This window comes from Melospiza melodia, chromosome 18, assembly GCF_035770615.1.
Source record: "Melospiza melodia melodia isolate bMelMel2 chromosome 18, bMelMel2.pri, whole genome shotgun sequence".
Lineage (NCBI taxonomy): Eukaryota > Metazoa > Chordata > Aves > Passeriformes > Passerellidae > Melospiza > Melospiza melodia.
This window is the reverse complement of record NC_086211.1, coordinates 14,890,001-14,906,611: the sequence shown is the minus strand read 5'-3', so window position 1 is coordinate 14,906,611 and position 16,611 is coordinate 14,890,001. Positions and strand designations below refer to the sequence as shown.

The window sequence follows — 16,611 nt, the reverse complement described above, 5'->3', positions numbered from 1 at the left end:
TCCTGCTGTGCTCCCAGGCCCTCTGGGGTGCACCTCGGGTATCCCCGGAACCCCCGGATCCCACAGCTCCCTGACAGCTCCGGAACTGCCGGAACTCTCTTTGTCCCCCTGCACCCCCAGTCCCCAGCACAGCTCCCATCCCTCCAGCCCCCCATTTCATCCCAGCGCGCCCCACATCCCTCCCGATCCCTCCAGCCCCCCATTTCATCCCAGCGCACCCCACATCCCTCCCGATCCCTCCAGCACCCCATTTCATCCCAGCGCACCCCACTCCCATTGCATCCCACATCCCTCCCATCCCTCCAGCCCCCCACTTCATCCCAGCGCACCCCACTCCCAGAGCACGCCACATCCCTTCCTATCCCTCCAGCACCCCATTTCATCCCAGCGCACCCCATTCCCAGTGCACCCCACATCCCTCCCTATCCCTCCAGCCCCCCATTTCATCCCAGCGCACCCCACATCCCTCTCATCCCTCCAGCCCCCCACTTCATCCCAGCGCACCCCACTCCCATTGCATCCCACATCCCTCCCATCCCTCCAGCCCCCCACTTCATCCCAGCGCACCCCACATCCCTCCCATCCCTCCAGCCCCCCACTTCATCCCAGTGCACCCCACATCCCTCCCATCCCTCCAGCCCTCCACTTCATCCCAGTGCACCCCACTCCCGGTGCACCCCAGATCCCGCCGGCCCCCCCTCCAAGGAGCCCTGGACACCCCAGTCCCCATTTACCCCCTCGCACCCCTATTCCCACTGCACCCCACGTCACCCTGGCACCCCCGAACGCCGCATCGCCCCGGACCCCAAAGACGCCGTGTCCGCCATGGCCCCGCGCCCCCAGTGCGCCCTATACCGAGGGGGGGAGGGGCCTGGGGTGGGCGGGGCTTCGTGAGGGGGCGGGGCCTCGAGGGCCACGGAGATGGGCGGGGCCTGATTGATATCCGGGTCGGGAAAGGGGCGTGGCCTGATGCAGGGGGGCGGTCCGTGTACGGAAAATGGGCGTGGTCTGCGGATAAGGGCGTGGTCTATGGGCGGGGCGGCGCTGAGGAGGCGTGGTCTTAGCACAGATAGGCGGGGCTGAACGGGGAGCGGGGCGGAGGGGGCGTGGTCAGTCCACAGGGGGCGGACCCGGGCCGCGTGAGGGGCCGTGTCCCGCCATCGGAAGGGGCGTGGTCTGTCCGGAGGGGCGGATCCCAGTGGCGGAAGGGGGCGTGGTCTGGCAGCAAGGGCGATCCCGGTGGCGGAAGAGGGCGTGGCTTGGCGGGAGTTCGGCGGCGGCGGCGGCGGGGCCTACTCGGCCCGAGCTGCCGGCGTGGGAACCGGCACCGGGTACGGCTTGGGAGCGGCACCGGGGCCCCGCACGGAGGGATCAGGGACCGAGTGGCAGCGGCAGCGGACTCTGTGAGGCACGAGGGGGTTGTGAAGGCGCTCCAGGGGCTCTGAGGGGTGGGAAGGGTCCCTGAGGAGGGCATAGGGTTGGGGAGCCTCTGAGGGAGCCCTGAGTGGGCTCTGAGAGGCTGGAGGGGGCCCTGAAGAGGCTCGGGGTCAGGAGCGGGCCCTGCAGAGAGGGAAGTGTGGGGTATGAGGGGTGCGGGGGGCTGTGGGTCAGCAGGAGGGGGATGTGGGGTATGAGAGGGCTGTGGGTCAGGAGAGGGCCGTGATGGGGTGGGAATGTGGGATATGGGGGTCTGGGGGTGGCCTCAGGGGTAGGACGGGACCCTGAGGGTGCGAAGGGACCCTGAGGGGGTGGGAATGTGAGCTGTGAGGGATCAGTGGGACCTGGCAGGAGAGGGCAGTGCTGTGGCAGGATCTCAGCCTGGCTCTGCAGGACACTGCCCGTGGGACCCTGAGATCCCTCCAGGAAGCCTGGAGTAACTGCTACCCCCCTGCTAGAGAAGGAGGATCATCCCCTGGTTCTTGCAGGCTCGGAGCTGACCGTGGCCTCATTTCACCCCACTTTGTGCTGAGGACGCTGCTCACTTCAGCCACAGCGCTGTACTTGACCTAGATTATCAGCAGCAACAAAACATCTCAGGGTGTGGCCGAGGAGGGAAGAAGAAGCCCAGAGAAGGTTTTCAGGAACTCCCTGAGAGGAAGCCACAGAAGGCGGCAGGAGGAGAACCCAGAGTGGAGCTGTATCTCCTTCCCACAGGCGTCTCTGTGGCCACTCACCTCCCTGGCCCATTGATGCAGCCACAAAAAGCCGCGGTTGGAGCCACCAGGGCCCAGCAGGATCCCAGCCTGTCCCTGGCCAGCTCTGGCTGAGGTGGAGCAGGGTGGCCGTGTGGGTGTGCAGGGGACAGCACCCCGAGGACAGGAGAGGAGAGGGGACAGCACCCCGAGGACAGCCATGGAGAAGATGGCCAGGGTCACCACTGCCCTGGGGGGCAACGCGCTGACTGGCCGCACCATGTTCTGCCACCTGGACGCCCCCGCCAACGCCATCAGCGTGTGCCGGGACGCCGCCCAGGTGGTGGTGGCCGGCCGCAACATCTTCAAGATCTACTCCATCGAGGAGGAGCAGTTCGTGGAGAAGCTGAACCTCCGCGTGGGCCGCAAGCCCTCGCTGAACTTCAGCTGCGCCGACGTGGTGTGGCACCAGATGGACGAGAACCTGCTGGCCACCGCCGCCACCAACGGCGTGGTGGTCACCTGGAACCTGGGCAAGCCGTCCCGCAACAAGCAGGACCAGCTGTTCACGGAGCACAAGCGCACCGTCAACAAGGTGTGCTTCCACCCCACCGAGGTGTACATGCTGCTCAGCGGCTCCCAGGACGGCTACATGAAGTGCTTCGACCTGCGCAAGAAGGACTCTGTCAGCACCTTCTCTGGTACTAACGTGCCTCTTGTTGTCTCATTTCCCTGTGGGGAAGCAGAGTTTGGGAGCTTTGTCCTTTCCTTGCTTGAACCCTCACCCTTTGGAGAGGCAGAGGTTGGGGGTTTTGTCGTTCCTCTTGCCCAAAGGAGGGTTTGCTCAGGGTGTGATGCCCAGAGCAGGGAAAGAAGGAGCTGAGAGGCATTTTGGCGCATTTTCTTGCCTCTCAGTACTAGCTGGGTCTGTGTGGGAGATGGAAGACAGTCACAGCCCTCCCTGCTGCCTTCTCTCTGCTCTCCCAGTGGGATTTTAGCTTTATGGAGCTCTTACCTTGTGTCCCTCCCAGGCCAGTCGGAGAGCGTGCGTGATGTGCAGTTCAGCATCCGGGACTATTTCACCTTCGCTGCCACCTTCGAGAACGGGAACGTGCAGCTGTGGGACATCCGCCGGCCTGACCGCTACGAGAGGATGTTCACGGCCCACAACGGGCCCGTCTTCTGCTGTGACTGGCACCCAGAGGACAGGTGGGTGTGGGGCCTGCCTCTGCAGCCACCCAGCCTTGCAGAACAAGATAAACCCTGAAAACAGGATTGGGATTTTGTGGGGGAAAACATGGTCTGGGATAGCCTGTCCCCGTGTCTCAGGGGCTTGCATGTTGCTGGGAGATAGGATTGATTTGTTGCTTTGAGCATTTGGGGTGGTGTAAAAGTGTTTGAGATTTGTTTTTTGATAGATTAGGGGATTTTGACTCACTGGATGTCTTATGGTTGTGTATAGCAGTGTCACAGCAGCCTCTTGCTCCAGTGCTCAGCTTGAGGGAGGCACTGCTTGGTTGCTCAGGGACACAGCTTGCTTGTGTTCAGTCATGTTTCCTTCCTGCCTTTCCTGGGAGGTTGCTGGGAAGGATCTGGAAGGAGCTGCTACAGTGTGCAAGTCCCTCCTCACTCCCTGCCAGGCAGTGCTGCCACTGCTCCTGGGTCTTAGAGAGGCACTGAAACCCATCCAGAATGGCCTTTTCCTCTCTGCTGTGCCTGGCCAGTGGAAAGCAGAGCCGGAGGGAACTGGTCTGGCTGGGATGGGCTCTAGAGGTGCAGAGCCATAACTGGGGGCAGGAAGGAGGTGCTGCCTGACCTGGTTGCTGCAGAGTGGAGATGCCAGGGAAGCCCATGGGAGGATGGGATTGCAGCCCAGCTGCCTCCTGTGGGGTGGATGTGGTCACACCTGTACCGTGAGCATTTCTGTGCCACAGTGGGAACAGAGAGGTGACCACTTGGCTTGGTTTGGAAAGACAGGAGTCTGCTAAGGAAGGCAGGAGCATCCCCTGAAATGGAGACTGTGAACCCTCCCCAACCCTCCGAATTGCTATAAATTTTAGATTAAGGGGCTCTCAGGCAAAAAATATGGGAGCAGGAAAGAACAGTTCTTTAATAGGGAAGAAAAATAAAAAGATAAAATAAACAATGCAGAACACTAGAACAACACTGGCAGAGTCAGAACCCAACCTGACACCCTGTGGATCTGGGTGCTGGCAGCAGTCCCATTGGAAATGTGGCTGCAGCCCTCCTGCAGTGTCAGGGGTGGTTCTGTTGGAGCAAGGGGGATCTGTAGAGAAGGATGTATTCTTCCTCTGATGATCCAGTGGAAGAAGAGGCAGCTGCTGTTCCTCTGGGGAATCCAGTGGAGAAGCTGTGCTGGTGTCTCAAAACCTCTGGATTATATCTGGGTAGCAATGCTTGGCTCCTCCCCCTGGATTATATCTGGCTAGCAATGCTTGGCTCCTCCCTCTGGATTATATCTGGGCAGCAATGCTTGGCTCCTCCCCCTGGATTTTATCTGGGTAGCAATGCTTGGCTCCTCCCTCTGGGCTCACATCTCCCAATGGGATGCTGTAGTTCTTATCAGCCATGCAGTGACATTCAATAGCCTGTTATTGTGGTCACTCAGAGAGAGAGATAAGACAAACTGCCCACTTGACAAAAGATAATCTGCCATACAGATGGCAATTGAAAGCATCTTGCATTGCAATTTTCAACACCACTGATCCCTCCTTGTCCCAGGGGCTGGCTGGCCACGGGCGGCCGTGACAAGATGGTGAAGGTGTGGGACATGAACACGACGCGGGCCAAGGAGATCTACTGCGTGCAGACCATCGCCTCGGTGGCGCGCGTGAAGTGGCGCCCCGAGTGCAAGCACCACATCGCCACCTGCTCCATGATGGTGGACCACAACATCTACGTGTGGGACGTGCGCCGCCCCTTCATCCCCTCGGCCATGTTCGAGGAGCACAAGGACGTCACCACGGGCATCGTGTGGCGCCACCTCCACGACCCCTACTTCCTGCTCTCGGGCTCCAAGGACAGCACCCTTTACCAGCACATCTTCAAGGACGCCAGCCAGCCCATCGAGCGGGCCAACCCCGAGGGGCTGTGCTACAGCCTCTACGGAGACCTGGCCTTCGCCGCCAAGGAGAGCCTCATCTCCTCCGACTCCAACCGCAAGCCCTACATCGGCGACCGGCGCCACCCCATCTTCTTCAAGCGCAAGCTGGACCCCACGGAGCAGTTTGAGTACATCTCGTCCTCCAGCGCCCTGAGCGTGTTCGAGACGGACGTGGAGAGCGGCAGCATGGACTGGTTCGTGCACACGGCCAAGCAGTACGCGCTGGCCGGCCGGCCCCTGGCCGAGCTCTGCGACCACAACGCCAAGGTGGCCAAGGGGCTGGAGCGCAACCAGGTGAGCTGGGGTTAGGGGTAGGGGTAGGGTTAGGGGTGGGGTTAGGGGTGGGGTTAGGGTGCTGCTGGCCTGGGAAGGTCTCACAGGGAGTGTGTTCCACGCAGGTGGCTCAGACGTGGACGATGCTGAGGATTATCTACTCCAGCCTCGGCACTGTGTCGTCCACCAACCTCAACCACAGCATGGGGAAAGGCAGCACTGCCCTGCCACTCATGAACAGGTACAGGAGCTGTAGGGAGTGATGGGATGAGGGGGATAGCTCTGTGAGGGGGGAGTGGGAACGGCTCCTTGGCTGGGATGGGGTTATGGAATCACATCATGGAATACCAGAATGGTTGGAAGGGGCTTTAAAACTCATCTCATTCCACCCCTGCCGTGGCAGGGACACCTTCCATTATCCCAGGTTGCTCCAAGCCCCATCCAACCTGCCCTTGGACACTGCCAGGGATCCAGGGCAGCCACAGCTTCTCACCCTGTGCCATAGCCTGCCCAACCTCACAGGGAACAGTTTCTGTATAATAACTAACCTGCCCCAGACACAGGGAGCAAGCAGGGACAGCTCTCCCTCAGCCTCAGGCTGTGCTGGTTTGCATGTTGTCATTGTTTGAACAAAGCCATTTCCCATGTTGGTGTGGCCAGCCTGGCCTCAATCTGTGCAGCCTTACATGCTGCTCCCTTCTCTCCTTCAACCAAAGATTGACCTGTGGTGGGACGTGGGGCTGGGACCAGCTTTGCAGTTACTGAATTCATGAATCACAGAATCTCTAATGTTGGAAAAGTCCTCTGAGATCATTCCCCCAGCAGCACTGCCAAGGCCACCACTAATCCAAATCCCTAAGTACCACATCTACATAATGTTGAACATCTGCAGGGCTGGAGACTCCACCACTGCCCTGGACAGCTGTGCCAGTGCCTGACCACCCCTTCCATGAAGGAATTTTCCAAAGATCCAATCTAAACCTCCTCTGGCACATATTAAGGCCATTTCCCCTTATCCTGTCCCTGTTCCCTGGGAGCAGAGCCCGACTCCCCTAATTCCCCCTTCCTGTCAGGAGCTGTGCAGAGCCAGGAGGTCCCCCCTGAGCCTCCTTTTCTCCAGGCTGAGCCCCTTCCCAGCTCCCTCAGCCCCTCCTGGTGCTCCAGACCCTTCCCCAGCTGCACACTCCAGCCCCTCAATATCTTTCCTGTCATGAGGCCCCCTAAAGTGACCACAGGATCTGAGGTGAGGCCTCAGCAGTGCCCAGGGCAGTCATGGTGACCAAGGGCTGGGGGTGCAGAAGGTGTCTCATGGCTGGAGCTGGAACTGCTGCTGTGCAGAGGTTTTCTTCTGGAGCCTTTCCAAGGGAGAGCACAGCCCAGCTCTGCCAGCAGCACGCTGGCATTGTGGGGAACCCGTTGTGGGCTGATGAAGCAGGAAAACTTGTTTTTCCTCTTCTCAATGACATGAACGTGTGGGGTGAGGACTCCAAATGAGCTGTCAGACCTCGCAGGACCGGGTTCCCACAGTGAGTGACACATCCTCAAATAACACCAAAGGAAACAAGCCCTGTCCTTGACCAAGCTCTGCCTCCAGCCGTGTGGCTGTGCCTGTCTGAGACACAGCAGGCAGCAGCCTGGGGAGCTGGGCTCTGCTCCAGCCCCAGCCCTTCCCCTCTCCAGCTCAGTGAAGGCCAAGCATAGTGATGCATAACGAACAGCCAGGCACCTTGGAGCCAGGCAGCCCCTGCTCACCTGCCTCTGAGGGGAAGGAGATGGAGCCAGGAGCCTGCTCAGCTCTGCAATTCTTCAGGGAGACCTTAGCAGTGCATGTGCAGTGCCACCAGGCTTGGAGGAAGGGCTGTGACCACGGTCACAATGTGTCTTTGTTTGTAAGTCACACAGTGGAGTCTGGTGGCTTCTGCCCACAAAGGGATATCGCTGTATCTCATGTTTCTCCATTCAAATTGCAACTGGACACCTGTATCCAGGCTGTTTGCTGGCTGAAATGGAAACTTTATACTCCTCTGACTGTTAAATTTGGCTTTTTCCCCCAGCTTTAACCTGAAAGATATCCCTGCTGGGCTGGGCAGCGAGTCCAGGCTGGACCGCAGCAAAGGAGAGAGCCGCCCAGAAAACATCCTGATGGACTCCTCCTCCACCCTGATCAACAACGAGGGTAACACCCCTGGGGGGGCCCAGTCCAATCCCACAGCTCTTCCCCCCTCTGCCACAGACAGGGCACAAACTGGGGCATTCATCCTGTGAACTGGGGTGGCTGCACATGCTGCAGCCCCAGGGTGCAGGGCACCGAGCCCCAGGGCGCTGCAGGAGGATAACTTTCCCCCATGATCTGGGGTGACAGTGGTGGGGAACTGAGCTGTGTGGCTCAGGCACAGCCTGGCATGCTGGGCAGGACACTGGGACGTGGATCCCGTGGTGTGATGAGCTGATTTCTCTTTCCCTGGGCACGCAGACAATGAGGAGACAGAGGGCAGCGATGTCCCTGCAGATTATCTGCTGGGGGATGTGGAGGCAGACGAGGATGACCTGTACATGATGGACCACGAGAACCCGCATGGTGAGCACACAGGGGAGGTGTTGTCTGTCCCAATGCTGTGATGGCCCCAACAAGGGGAGAGAATGATGAGGACTCCATGGATATCAGAAGGCTAATTAACTACTTTATTACACTGTATTATTCTATACATCTAAAACGGAATCTGCCAAGCACTCAATCCTGCACACATTGCACTGAATCTCGTGACTGTCACCTGACACTCCTGACACACACACACCTGGCCCTGATAGGCCAAGGAAACAAAGCACCACGTGTGACAGTGTTCACAGGGGTCTTAGGATGAGGGAAGAGATGAGGATCTGACTCCATGTTTCAGAAGGCTTGATTTATTATTTTATTATATATATTACATTAAAACTATGCTAAAAGAATAGAAGAAAGGATTTCATCAGAAGGCTGGCTAAGAATAGAAAAAGAAGGAATGATAACAAAGGCTTGTGGCTTGGACTCTCTGTCCGAGCCAGCTGACTGTGATTGGCCATTAATTAGAAACAACTGCATGAGACCAATCACAGATGCACCTGTTGCATTCCACAGCAGCAGATAATCATTGTTTACATTTTGTTCTTGAGGCCTGTCAGCTTCTCAAGAGGAAAAATCTTAAAACCAAGATTTTTCATAAAAGATGTCTGTGACAACCATAACTTTGGGTAAACAATCTCCATATTGCATTCTGCTTTGGCGCAAACACAAGCACAACAAATGATAAGAATTGTTCTTGGGAAGAACTGCCCCTTGCTTTTCTCTGTGAAGAGAAATGCAGGGCTCCACAGCTGGGTTTTCTGCTGCTCCTCCCTGCAGCTGAAGAGCAGGAATACAGCCTTCCCCAGGAAGCCTTCCCCCTGCGCCACGAGATCGTGGACAACCCGTCAGCCTTGGACCACCTGCAGGACAAGGCCGACTCCCCTCACGTCAGCGGCAACGAGGCCGAGACGGTGTCGCTGACGCCCGTGGAGTCCTTCTCGCTCATCTCCATCTCCCACTCGCTCTACGAGAACCGCCTGCCCTCCGACTTCTTCAACCCCATCGTGCGGGACACGCTGCTGTTCTACGCCGAGCAGGGCGACGTGCAGACGGCCGTGTCCGTGCTCATCGTGCTGGGAGAGCGCATCCGCAAGGAGATCGACGAGCAGACGCAGGTACGGCCCCCGGGGGCAGGGCCACGCCTCGCTGGCAACCACAGCTGGGGATGGGGTCCTGCCCGGGGTTGGGGCACGTCCCTTCTCCCCCAGCCCCTGGCAGGGCAGCTCCAAGGCAGGGTGAGTATTGGAAAAATGGCTCCCAATATTCCCAGTTAGATTGTGCCTGGGCCAGTCTGACCCTCGCTGCCGGGCCAAAGGCAGCAACTGCGGTGTGTCACCCCAGAGATACCTTGGCTTGCTGGTGGTTGCAGCTGGGCACTGAACAAGTCCAGGCTTGTTAGGAACCCCGTTTACCTCAGGAGGAATGGCTTCAGGCGATGGTGAAGAGAAAAGGAGAGGATTCTGCTGGAGGGTTTAATGTCCAGAGGTTTATTCCATGGTTACAGAGGTCTGAACGTGAGCAACTGCTCCAACAGAACATCGGCCGCATGGTCTGATCACCTTTTTAAGCTCAGGGACAGGGGGAGGGGAGGTACAGGTGAGCCACCAACCAGGTGAGAGGGGCAGGGTCTCAGGGGAAGATGACACCCAGACAGGCCAATGACCCCTGGGCCTGAGGGGCATCCTTTGAACTTGACCAACCACACGACGCCTTGCTGGAATGTTCAGCCTGATTGACAGGACTCACTCAGCATGAGGCAAGGGGGAAGCGAGAGAGGTATTGGCACACCTGGGGGGATGACCTGGAAGGCCAAAATGGGACATTACAGCACACCACAACAGGTGAGCAGCTCCAGGGTTCTGGTTCCTGCCCCACCAGGAGTCCTGGCAGGGACTTGAGGTGGGATGTTGTCGTCGTATTGTGAAAGTTCCACAGCGCCTCAGTGATTTCTCATGGGCAGCTCCTCACAGCACTGACTCCTTCTTCCTCACTGTACAACCAACAAACTCCAACTCTCTCCTGGACCAGCTAACCCACTCTTTTTTGTGGCACTCTTCCTTACTAATCACAGCTGTGGCCTATCAAGGGCAGGCCTGTTTGTAATCTTTGGTAATTAGTGCAGCTGCAACTCCCCAGGGGTGAGATTACCTTCTGCACTATCTCTGTTTTCTCACATTGGGTTAAAAGGGGAAATAATCTAGGTGTCACTTCTTAATTGGATAGTTTAGCTTTAAAAGACCTTGTAACGAAAGATTGTTGGCCATTTTTGCAGTGCTTTTCCAGTGTCATCCTGGGTTTCTTCTTCATGTTCCTTTTTCCTTCTTCTCCATGGATGGCATTTTGTAATTGGGTGGAAAAATCTGCATTGTGGGCTCCGTGGGACCAGTTATTGGGTAAAAAGGGGAAATAATCTAGGTGTCACTTCTTAATTGGATAGTTTAGCTTTAAAAGACTTTGCATCAAGAGATTTTTGGCCATTTTTGCAGTGCTTTTCCAGTGCACTGAGCCTGGTGTGGACAGTGTGCAAAACTCTAGATAAGGTAACAATAAACAAGAACCTCCACAATTCCCCCTTTTCTTTTAATTACAAAGGTGGGCTCTGCAGGGCCAGCATGGGGAGGTGCCCTTGCCCTGTTGATGCAGGGAAGGATGCTCTGGGGTACCTGTTGCCAATTCTCTGACTTAGGGGACTGAGGCTGGGCCCTCCCAGGGGCTCCCCTGTTGGGGGAGACCCTCCTGGAGCCATCTCGTGTCAGGAAAGAGAGACACACTGGATTTTTTTGGTCTTCAGGTTCTTGTTTATTGTTACCTTATCTAGAGTTTTGCACACTGTCCACACCAGGCTCGGGGCACTGGAGAAGCACCACAAAAGTGGCCAACAATCTCTTGTTACAAGGTCTTTAAAAGCTAAACTATCCAGTTAAGAACTGACACCTGGATTATTTTCCCTTTTAACCCAATAACTGATCCCTAAGAGCCTCCAGTGGGGACTTTTCTGCCCAATTACAAAATGCCACCCAAATCCAAGAAGAAGGAAGAAGAAGGATAAAGAAGAAACCCAGGATGACACCCTGTGCCTTCATCTTGCTTCCATCCACAACATACTAAAAATCCCCAAACCTAAATTTCCCACCTAAGTGATACCCCTACACTACTCTCTATAATCTATTTCACCCTTTTGTGGATTCTAGTTTATCTTGAAGTTTAGAAAACTTTCACCATGGATGAGGGTCAAAGTCAGGGCACCCCGGAGCATAGAGAGAAATATTCCTGGTGCCCTGGATTTCCACAGTTCCCCAGCATTGCAGAGCTGTTCTCCCACTGCAGGGATCAGAGGATCACAGAGTGGTTTAGGTTGGAAAAGGCCTCTGAGGTCATTGAGTCCAGCCATTCCCCCAGCACTGCCAAGGCCATCACTGAACCGTGTCCCCAAATGCCACCTCAACAGCTTTTAGATCCCCCCAAGGGATGGTGACTCCACCACTGCAATGGGCAGCCTGTGCCAGTGCTTGACCACTCTTTCCATGAAGAAATTCCCCCTAATATCCAAACTAAACCTCCTCTAGCACAACCTGAGGGCATTTCCTCTTGTCCTGTCCCCATTCCCTGGGAGCAGAGCCTGACCCCACCTGGCTCCACCTTCTTCTCAGGGATTTGTAGAGTGGGAAGGCCCCCCCTGAGCCTCCTTTTCTCCAGGCTGAGCCCCCCCAGGGGAATTTTGCCTCTGGGATGCAGGGCTGGGCTCCTGAGGGGCTTTCAGGGTGGCTGTGGAGGCTCAGCTGTGTGTGGCTGTCCCCAGGAGCACTGGTACACGTCCTACATCGACCTGCTGCAGCGCTTCCAGCTCTGGAACATCTCCAACGAGGTGATCAAGCTGAGCACCTGCCGTGCCATCAACTGTCTCAACCAGGCCTCCACCACCCTGCACGTCAACTGCAGCAACTGCAAGCGGCCCATGAGCAACAGGGGCTGGATCTGTGACAGGTGAGGGGCCCAGAGGGGCTTCTGGGGACAGAGGGATGGGGTGGGTGTCCCTGTCCCCTCTTCTCCCTGCCCGCAGCCACCCGAATGTCCCCGTGCAGGTGTCGGCAGTGTGCCAGCATGTGTGCCGTGTGTCACCACGTGGTGAAGGGGCTCTTCGTCTGGTGCCAGGGCTGCAGCCACGGCGGCCACCTGCAGCACATCATGAAGTGGCTGGAGACCAGCTCCCACTGCCCCGCCGGCTGCGGCCACCTCTGCGAGTACACCTGAGAGCCCCAGAGCACACCTGAGCCCCTGGCAGCGGGGTGGGGCAGCAGGGCCCTGCCCGGTACCCCTGGCACTGCTCTCTCTGTATTTATTTGTGTAAATAAGGGCTGGGGGGGCACCCCCTGCCCGGCCGTTTTTTACTGGATTAAAACAAACCAGCAGTTGATTCGAGCCATGACGCCTGTCTTTGCTTCTCCTCGATGCAGTGTCCCCTGGCCTGGGCCCCGGACCTGCTCCGGCGGGGGTCCCGGCCCTGCGGTGTCCCCGGTGTCCCCACGCTGTTGTCCCCTTGGGCCGGGGGGATACTTTAAGCTCATTTTCCGCTGGCCCTTTAAGTAATGGCCCTTACCGAGACCCGTAGCGAGGCGCCCAACCAATGACCGCGTCCATCGTGTGCTGCTCGCGGTGCATGCCGGGAATTGTAGTTCCCGGTGTTTCCGGTGCCGGTCCCCATGGCGGCGCGGCTGCTGCCGCTGCTGCTGCTGCCGCTGGGCTGGGTCTGGCCCGGCGCCTGCACCGACCCTCCGGGTGGCGGCTGGTAAGGGCAGGGGCTGCCCCGGGAGCGGTCCCTGTGCCGGTCCTGGTGCCGGCGCCGAGCGGAGTCTCCCGTTGCAGGGTGGCGGGCACGGTGCCGGAGGAGCCACGCTGCACCGTGGAGCGAGCTGATGCCTCCCTCACCTATTCCCTCTTCCTGCAGCGGTACGGGGGATACGGGGGAACCGGCACGGTCCGGCGCTGAGACAGGGGGCCGGGGGACAGTTCCGGTGCACCGGGCGGGATAACGAGGAGCGGCGGGGGGAACTGGGGGGCAGAGCCGGGAGTCCCGGGGGAGAACCTGGGGAAGGTGGTGGGGACGGAGCCCGGTGCCCCGGGGGTGGTTTGGAGCCAGTCCCGATGCCCCAGGGTGGCTCGGGGCCGGTCCCGGTGTCCCGGGATGGCTCGGTGCCGGTCCCCTGCTCCGCCCGTTCGGACCCTGCTGGATGCCGCCCCCAGGTTCGCCTTCTCCCGGCCGGTGATCCTCGGTGGGGTCACGGACAATTCGGTGAGTGCCGCGAGGGGCAGGGGTGGGACGCGCCTCCCGGTGCCCCGGGAGCGGCGGCAGCATCCCGGCTCCCCGCGCTCCGTCCCCAGGCGTTCCGAGCCCTCTGCACCCGGGAGAAGCTGCTGGCGGCCTTCGGGCCCTTCCCGGTGCGGCTCAGCACGGCCAACACCTACTCGTACCGGAAAGGTGAGCGCGGGGCTGCTCCCGCTCATCCCTCCCGTTCCCCGCTCATCCCTCCCGTTTCCCGTTCATCCCTCCCGTTCCCCGCTCATCCCTCCCGTTCCCTGCTCATCCCTCCCGTTCATCCCTCCCGTTCCCCGTTCATCCCTCAGTTCCCCGCTCATCCCTCCCGTTCCCGCAGTGGATGTGCCGTTCCAGGAGTACGTGGAGCACCTGCTGAAGCCGCAGGACCCGGCCCGGCTGGGCAGCGGTGGGTAGTGCCCCGTGGTGGGTAGTGTCCATCGGTCGGTAGTGCCCCGTGGTGGGTAGTGTCCATCGGTCGGTAGTGCCCCGTGGTGGGTGGCACCGTCCCGTCCCCCGCAGCCCCCTCCCCTGGCCGGGCTCAGCTCCCGTGTCCCCCCAGACACCCTGTACTTCTTCGGGGACAACAACTTCACCGAGTGGGGGCCCCTGTTCCAGCACTACGTGCCCCCTCCCTTCCGCATCCCGGGCACCAGCCCCGCCTACAGTTTTGGGATCGCAGGTGGGACTGGGACGGGACTGGGATGGAATTGGGACGGGACTGGGACAGGATTGGGATGGGATTGAGACGGGGTTGGGAACGGGACTGGGACAGGATTGGGATTGGATTAGGATGGGATTGAGACGGGGTTGGGCCAGGATTGGGACAGGATTGGGCCGGGTCTGGGATGGGATTGGGACGGGACTGGGACAGGATTGGGATGGGATTGAGATGGGGTTGGGCCGGGATTGGGACAGGATTGGGATTGGATTAGGATGGGATTGGGACGGGATAGGGACGGGATTGGGATGGGATTGGGCCAGGGCTGGGATGGGATTGGGATGGGGTTGGGAACGGGACTGGGACAGGATGGGGATTGGATTAGGATGGGATTGGGATGGGATTGAGACAGGGTTGGACCGGGATTGGGACAGGATTGGGCCAGGGCTGGGATGGGATTGGGATGGGACTGGGACAGGATTGGGATTGGATTGAGACGGGGTTGGGAACGGGACTGGGACAGGATTGGGATGGGATTGAGACGGGGTTGGGAACGGGACTGGGACAGGATGGGGATTGGATTAGGATGGGATTGGGATGGGATTGAGACAGGATTGGGCCGGGATTGGGACAGGATTGGGCCGGGTCTGGGGGCTCTCCCCAGCCCCACCCCTCCGCTCCCACCAGGCTCAGGCTCTGGCGTTCCCTTCCACTGGCACGGCCCCGGTTTCTCCGAGGTGATTTTCGGCAGGAAGGTAAGAACTGAGCCCTAGGGGAGGGAAAGATTTGGGGAGGGGGCCAAGAAACAAGCCCCCGCAGGTGTCCCCGAGCCCGAGGGGATCTGGGAGGGGAATTGGGAGGGGCTGTGGCCGCGGTGTTTTGCAGCGCTGGTTTCTGTACCCGCCGGATCAAACCCCGCACTTCCACCCCAACGAGACCACGCTGGCCTGGCTGCAGCACACCTACCCCACACTGCCCCCGGCCCAGCGCCCGCTGGAGTGCACCCTGCGCCCCGGGGAGGTGAGGCAGGCCTGAGGGCACCCCGGGCTCCCCACTCAGAGCTGTGGGGCCTCACTGATGTCCCCTGCAGGTGCTGTACTTCCCTGACCGCTGGTGGCATGCCACACTCAATCTGGACACCAGTGTCTTCATCTCCACCTTCCTGGGCTAGGGCTGGCAGGGACAAGGACACGTCACCAGCATGGCAGCCAGGCCAGGAGCTCCAGCTCCTGCCACCCTCAGGGACAGGCCACTGGTACTGGGACCAACTGCCTGGGAAAATTGTGGTTTTTACTGATCTTTGCCCTCCCCTTCGGATTAAAGTTGTTCTACTGAAACACTCCCTCAGATGTGTTCCTACATCCTTGGAGCAAACCTGTTCCCATGGGATGGCATCGATTCCCCAGCCAGGATATCCCCAGAAATGGCTGCTGTGAACCACTCCAGATCCCTTTCCATGTTTATTGCTGAATTTTTTTTATTCTTTTTATATATATATATATTTTTTAATGGACATTGGCAAACTTCCAGAGGGCGCTCAAAAGCCAGGCAGGCCGTCGGCCGACCGAAACGCTGGAATCTCACTTGGATGCAAATCTGTTGGTTACTTTTTGTGGGGTTTTTAAAGGGATTTCATTAAAAGGAAGAAGAACTTTAACCCAGGTGGTTGTTCTTGAGGAATCACAGTCCCAGTGGGGAAGGTGAGGTGGGAACCAGCCCCTTCCAGCCCTGGGGCAGTTGTTTCCCAGGAAAAGCCAGAGGGTGCAGCAGCATCCCGGTAAGTGGCTGTTTACAGAGAAGAGGACCCAACCCTGGCCAGGCAGGAGGTGGAAGGAGGAGGAAACAACTCTAAACACAGGGAAGGACGGGGCTCCAGGTGCTCATCCCAGCGAGCCCCGTGGCGATCCCTGGAGCGGGCCGTGCTCTGTGGGGACTGTGGCTGCCCTGGCTCAGGGGTGACAGACACGGTGGTGAGCCCACTGCCGAGGAGCCAGCATTCCAACCCCCGGGCAGCTCCTGGAGCGGGACAGGGGAGCCAGGGAGCCGTGGTGCCCGCCCGCCGCTGCGGCTCCTCGGCAAGGGGACGTGGTGACGTGCCCTCGCCCAGCGCCAGCCCGGGGCACAGCGGGGACAGCCGAGAGCGATAAGGCACGGTGCCAGCCCGGGGAGAGCCGGCTGTGCCAGGGCACCGGGCGGCCCCGGGCCCTCAGTAATCCTCCACCCAGCCGTTCTCCGAGATGAACGCGTCTATCACCTCCTTCATGGCGAGGTTGGGGATCAGCTGGTCCTGGGTCAGGGGGCTCCGTGTCACCGGGTCGAAATGCCCCACGCGCTGCAGGGGAGGAGGAGGAGGCACGGCAGAACCGGTTACTCCACGTGCCCGCCTCGGCCCCGGGGCGCGGGTGGCCCTGAGGCCAGCGCCGTGTGGCATCTGCCCCAGCAACCGGGCACCTGCCCGTGGCAAGGGGAGAGCCCCTGGGAGGTGCCTCCCAGCAGGATGAGGGCAGG

The 16,611-nt window shown here is 59.2% G+C and overlaps 3 protein-coding genes across 4 annotated transcripts in view; 2 read left to right on the top strand and 1 right to left on the bottom strand.

Annotated features, from left to right (window-relative positions):
* The first annotated feature begins 1,302 nt into the window (after window positions 1–1,302).
* WDR24 (WD repeat domain 24) lies at window positions 1,303–12,550 on the top strand. Of its 2 annotated transcripts, none has more exons than XM_063171287.1 (10): window positions 1,303–1,403; window positions 1,926–2,833; window positions 3,164–3,341; window positions 4,875–5,550; window positions 5,655–5,770; window positions 7,584–7,705; window positions 8,003–8,107; window positions 8,909–9,246; window positions 11,931–12,115; window positions 12,214–12,550. In XM_063171287.1, the coding sequence occupies exons 2-10, from the start codon at window positions 2,353–2,355 to the stop codon at window positions 12,380–12,382; spliced, it is 2,370 nt and encodes a 789-aa protein (XP_063027357.1). In that variant the 5' UTR covers window positions 1,303–1,403; window positions 1,926–2,352; the 3' UTR covers window positions 12,383–12,550. The 2 variants fall into 2 exon arrangements, with proteins under 2 accessions (XP_063027357.1, XP_063027355.1); XM_063171285.1 differs by having other exon boundaries at window positions 1,322–1,448.
* Window positions 12,551–12,829: 279 nt separating this feature from the next.
* JMJD8 (jumonji domain containing 8) lies at window positions 12,830–15,440 on the top strand. Its single transcript, XM_063171284.1, has 9 exons — window positions 12,830–12,917; window positions 12,995–13,078; window positions 13,373–13,421; window positions 13,511–13,607; window positions 13,783–13,851; window positions 14,005–14,124; window positions 14,791–14,858; window positions 14,989–15,123; window positions 15,194–15,440. The coding sequence occupies exons 1-9, from the start codon at window positions 12,832–12,834 to the stop codon at window positions 15,272–15,274; spliced, it is 789 nt and encodes a 262-aa protein (XP_063027354.1). The 5' UTR covers window positions 12,830–12,831; the 3' UTR covers window positions 15,275–15,440.
* A 110-nt stretch (window positions 15,441–15,550) lies between these two features.
* The window catches only part of STUB1 (STIP1 homology and U-box containing protein 1), a 3,788-nt gene continuing 2,727 nt past the window's right edge, over window positions 15,551–16,611 (bottom strand). The window contains exon 7 of the mRNA XM_063171283.1: window positions 15,551–16,435. Within this exon, the coding sequence (XP_063027353.1) occupies window positions 16,310–16,435 (126 nt within the window). The 3' untranslated portion in view covers window positions 15,551–16,309. The remainder of the gene's footprint in view (window positions 16,436–16,611) is intronic.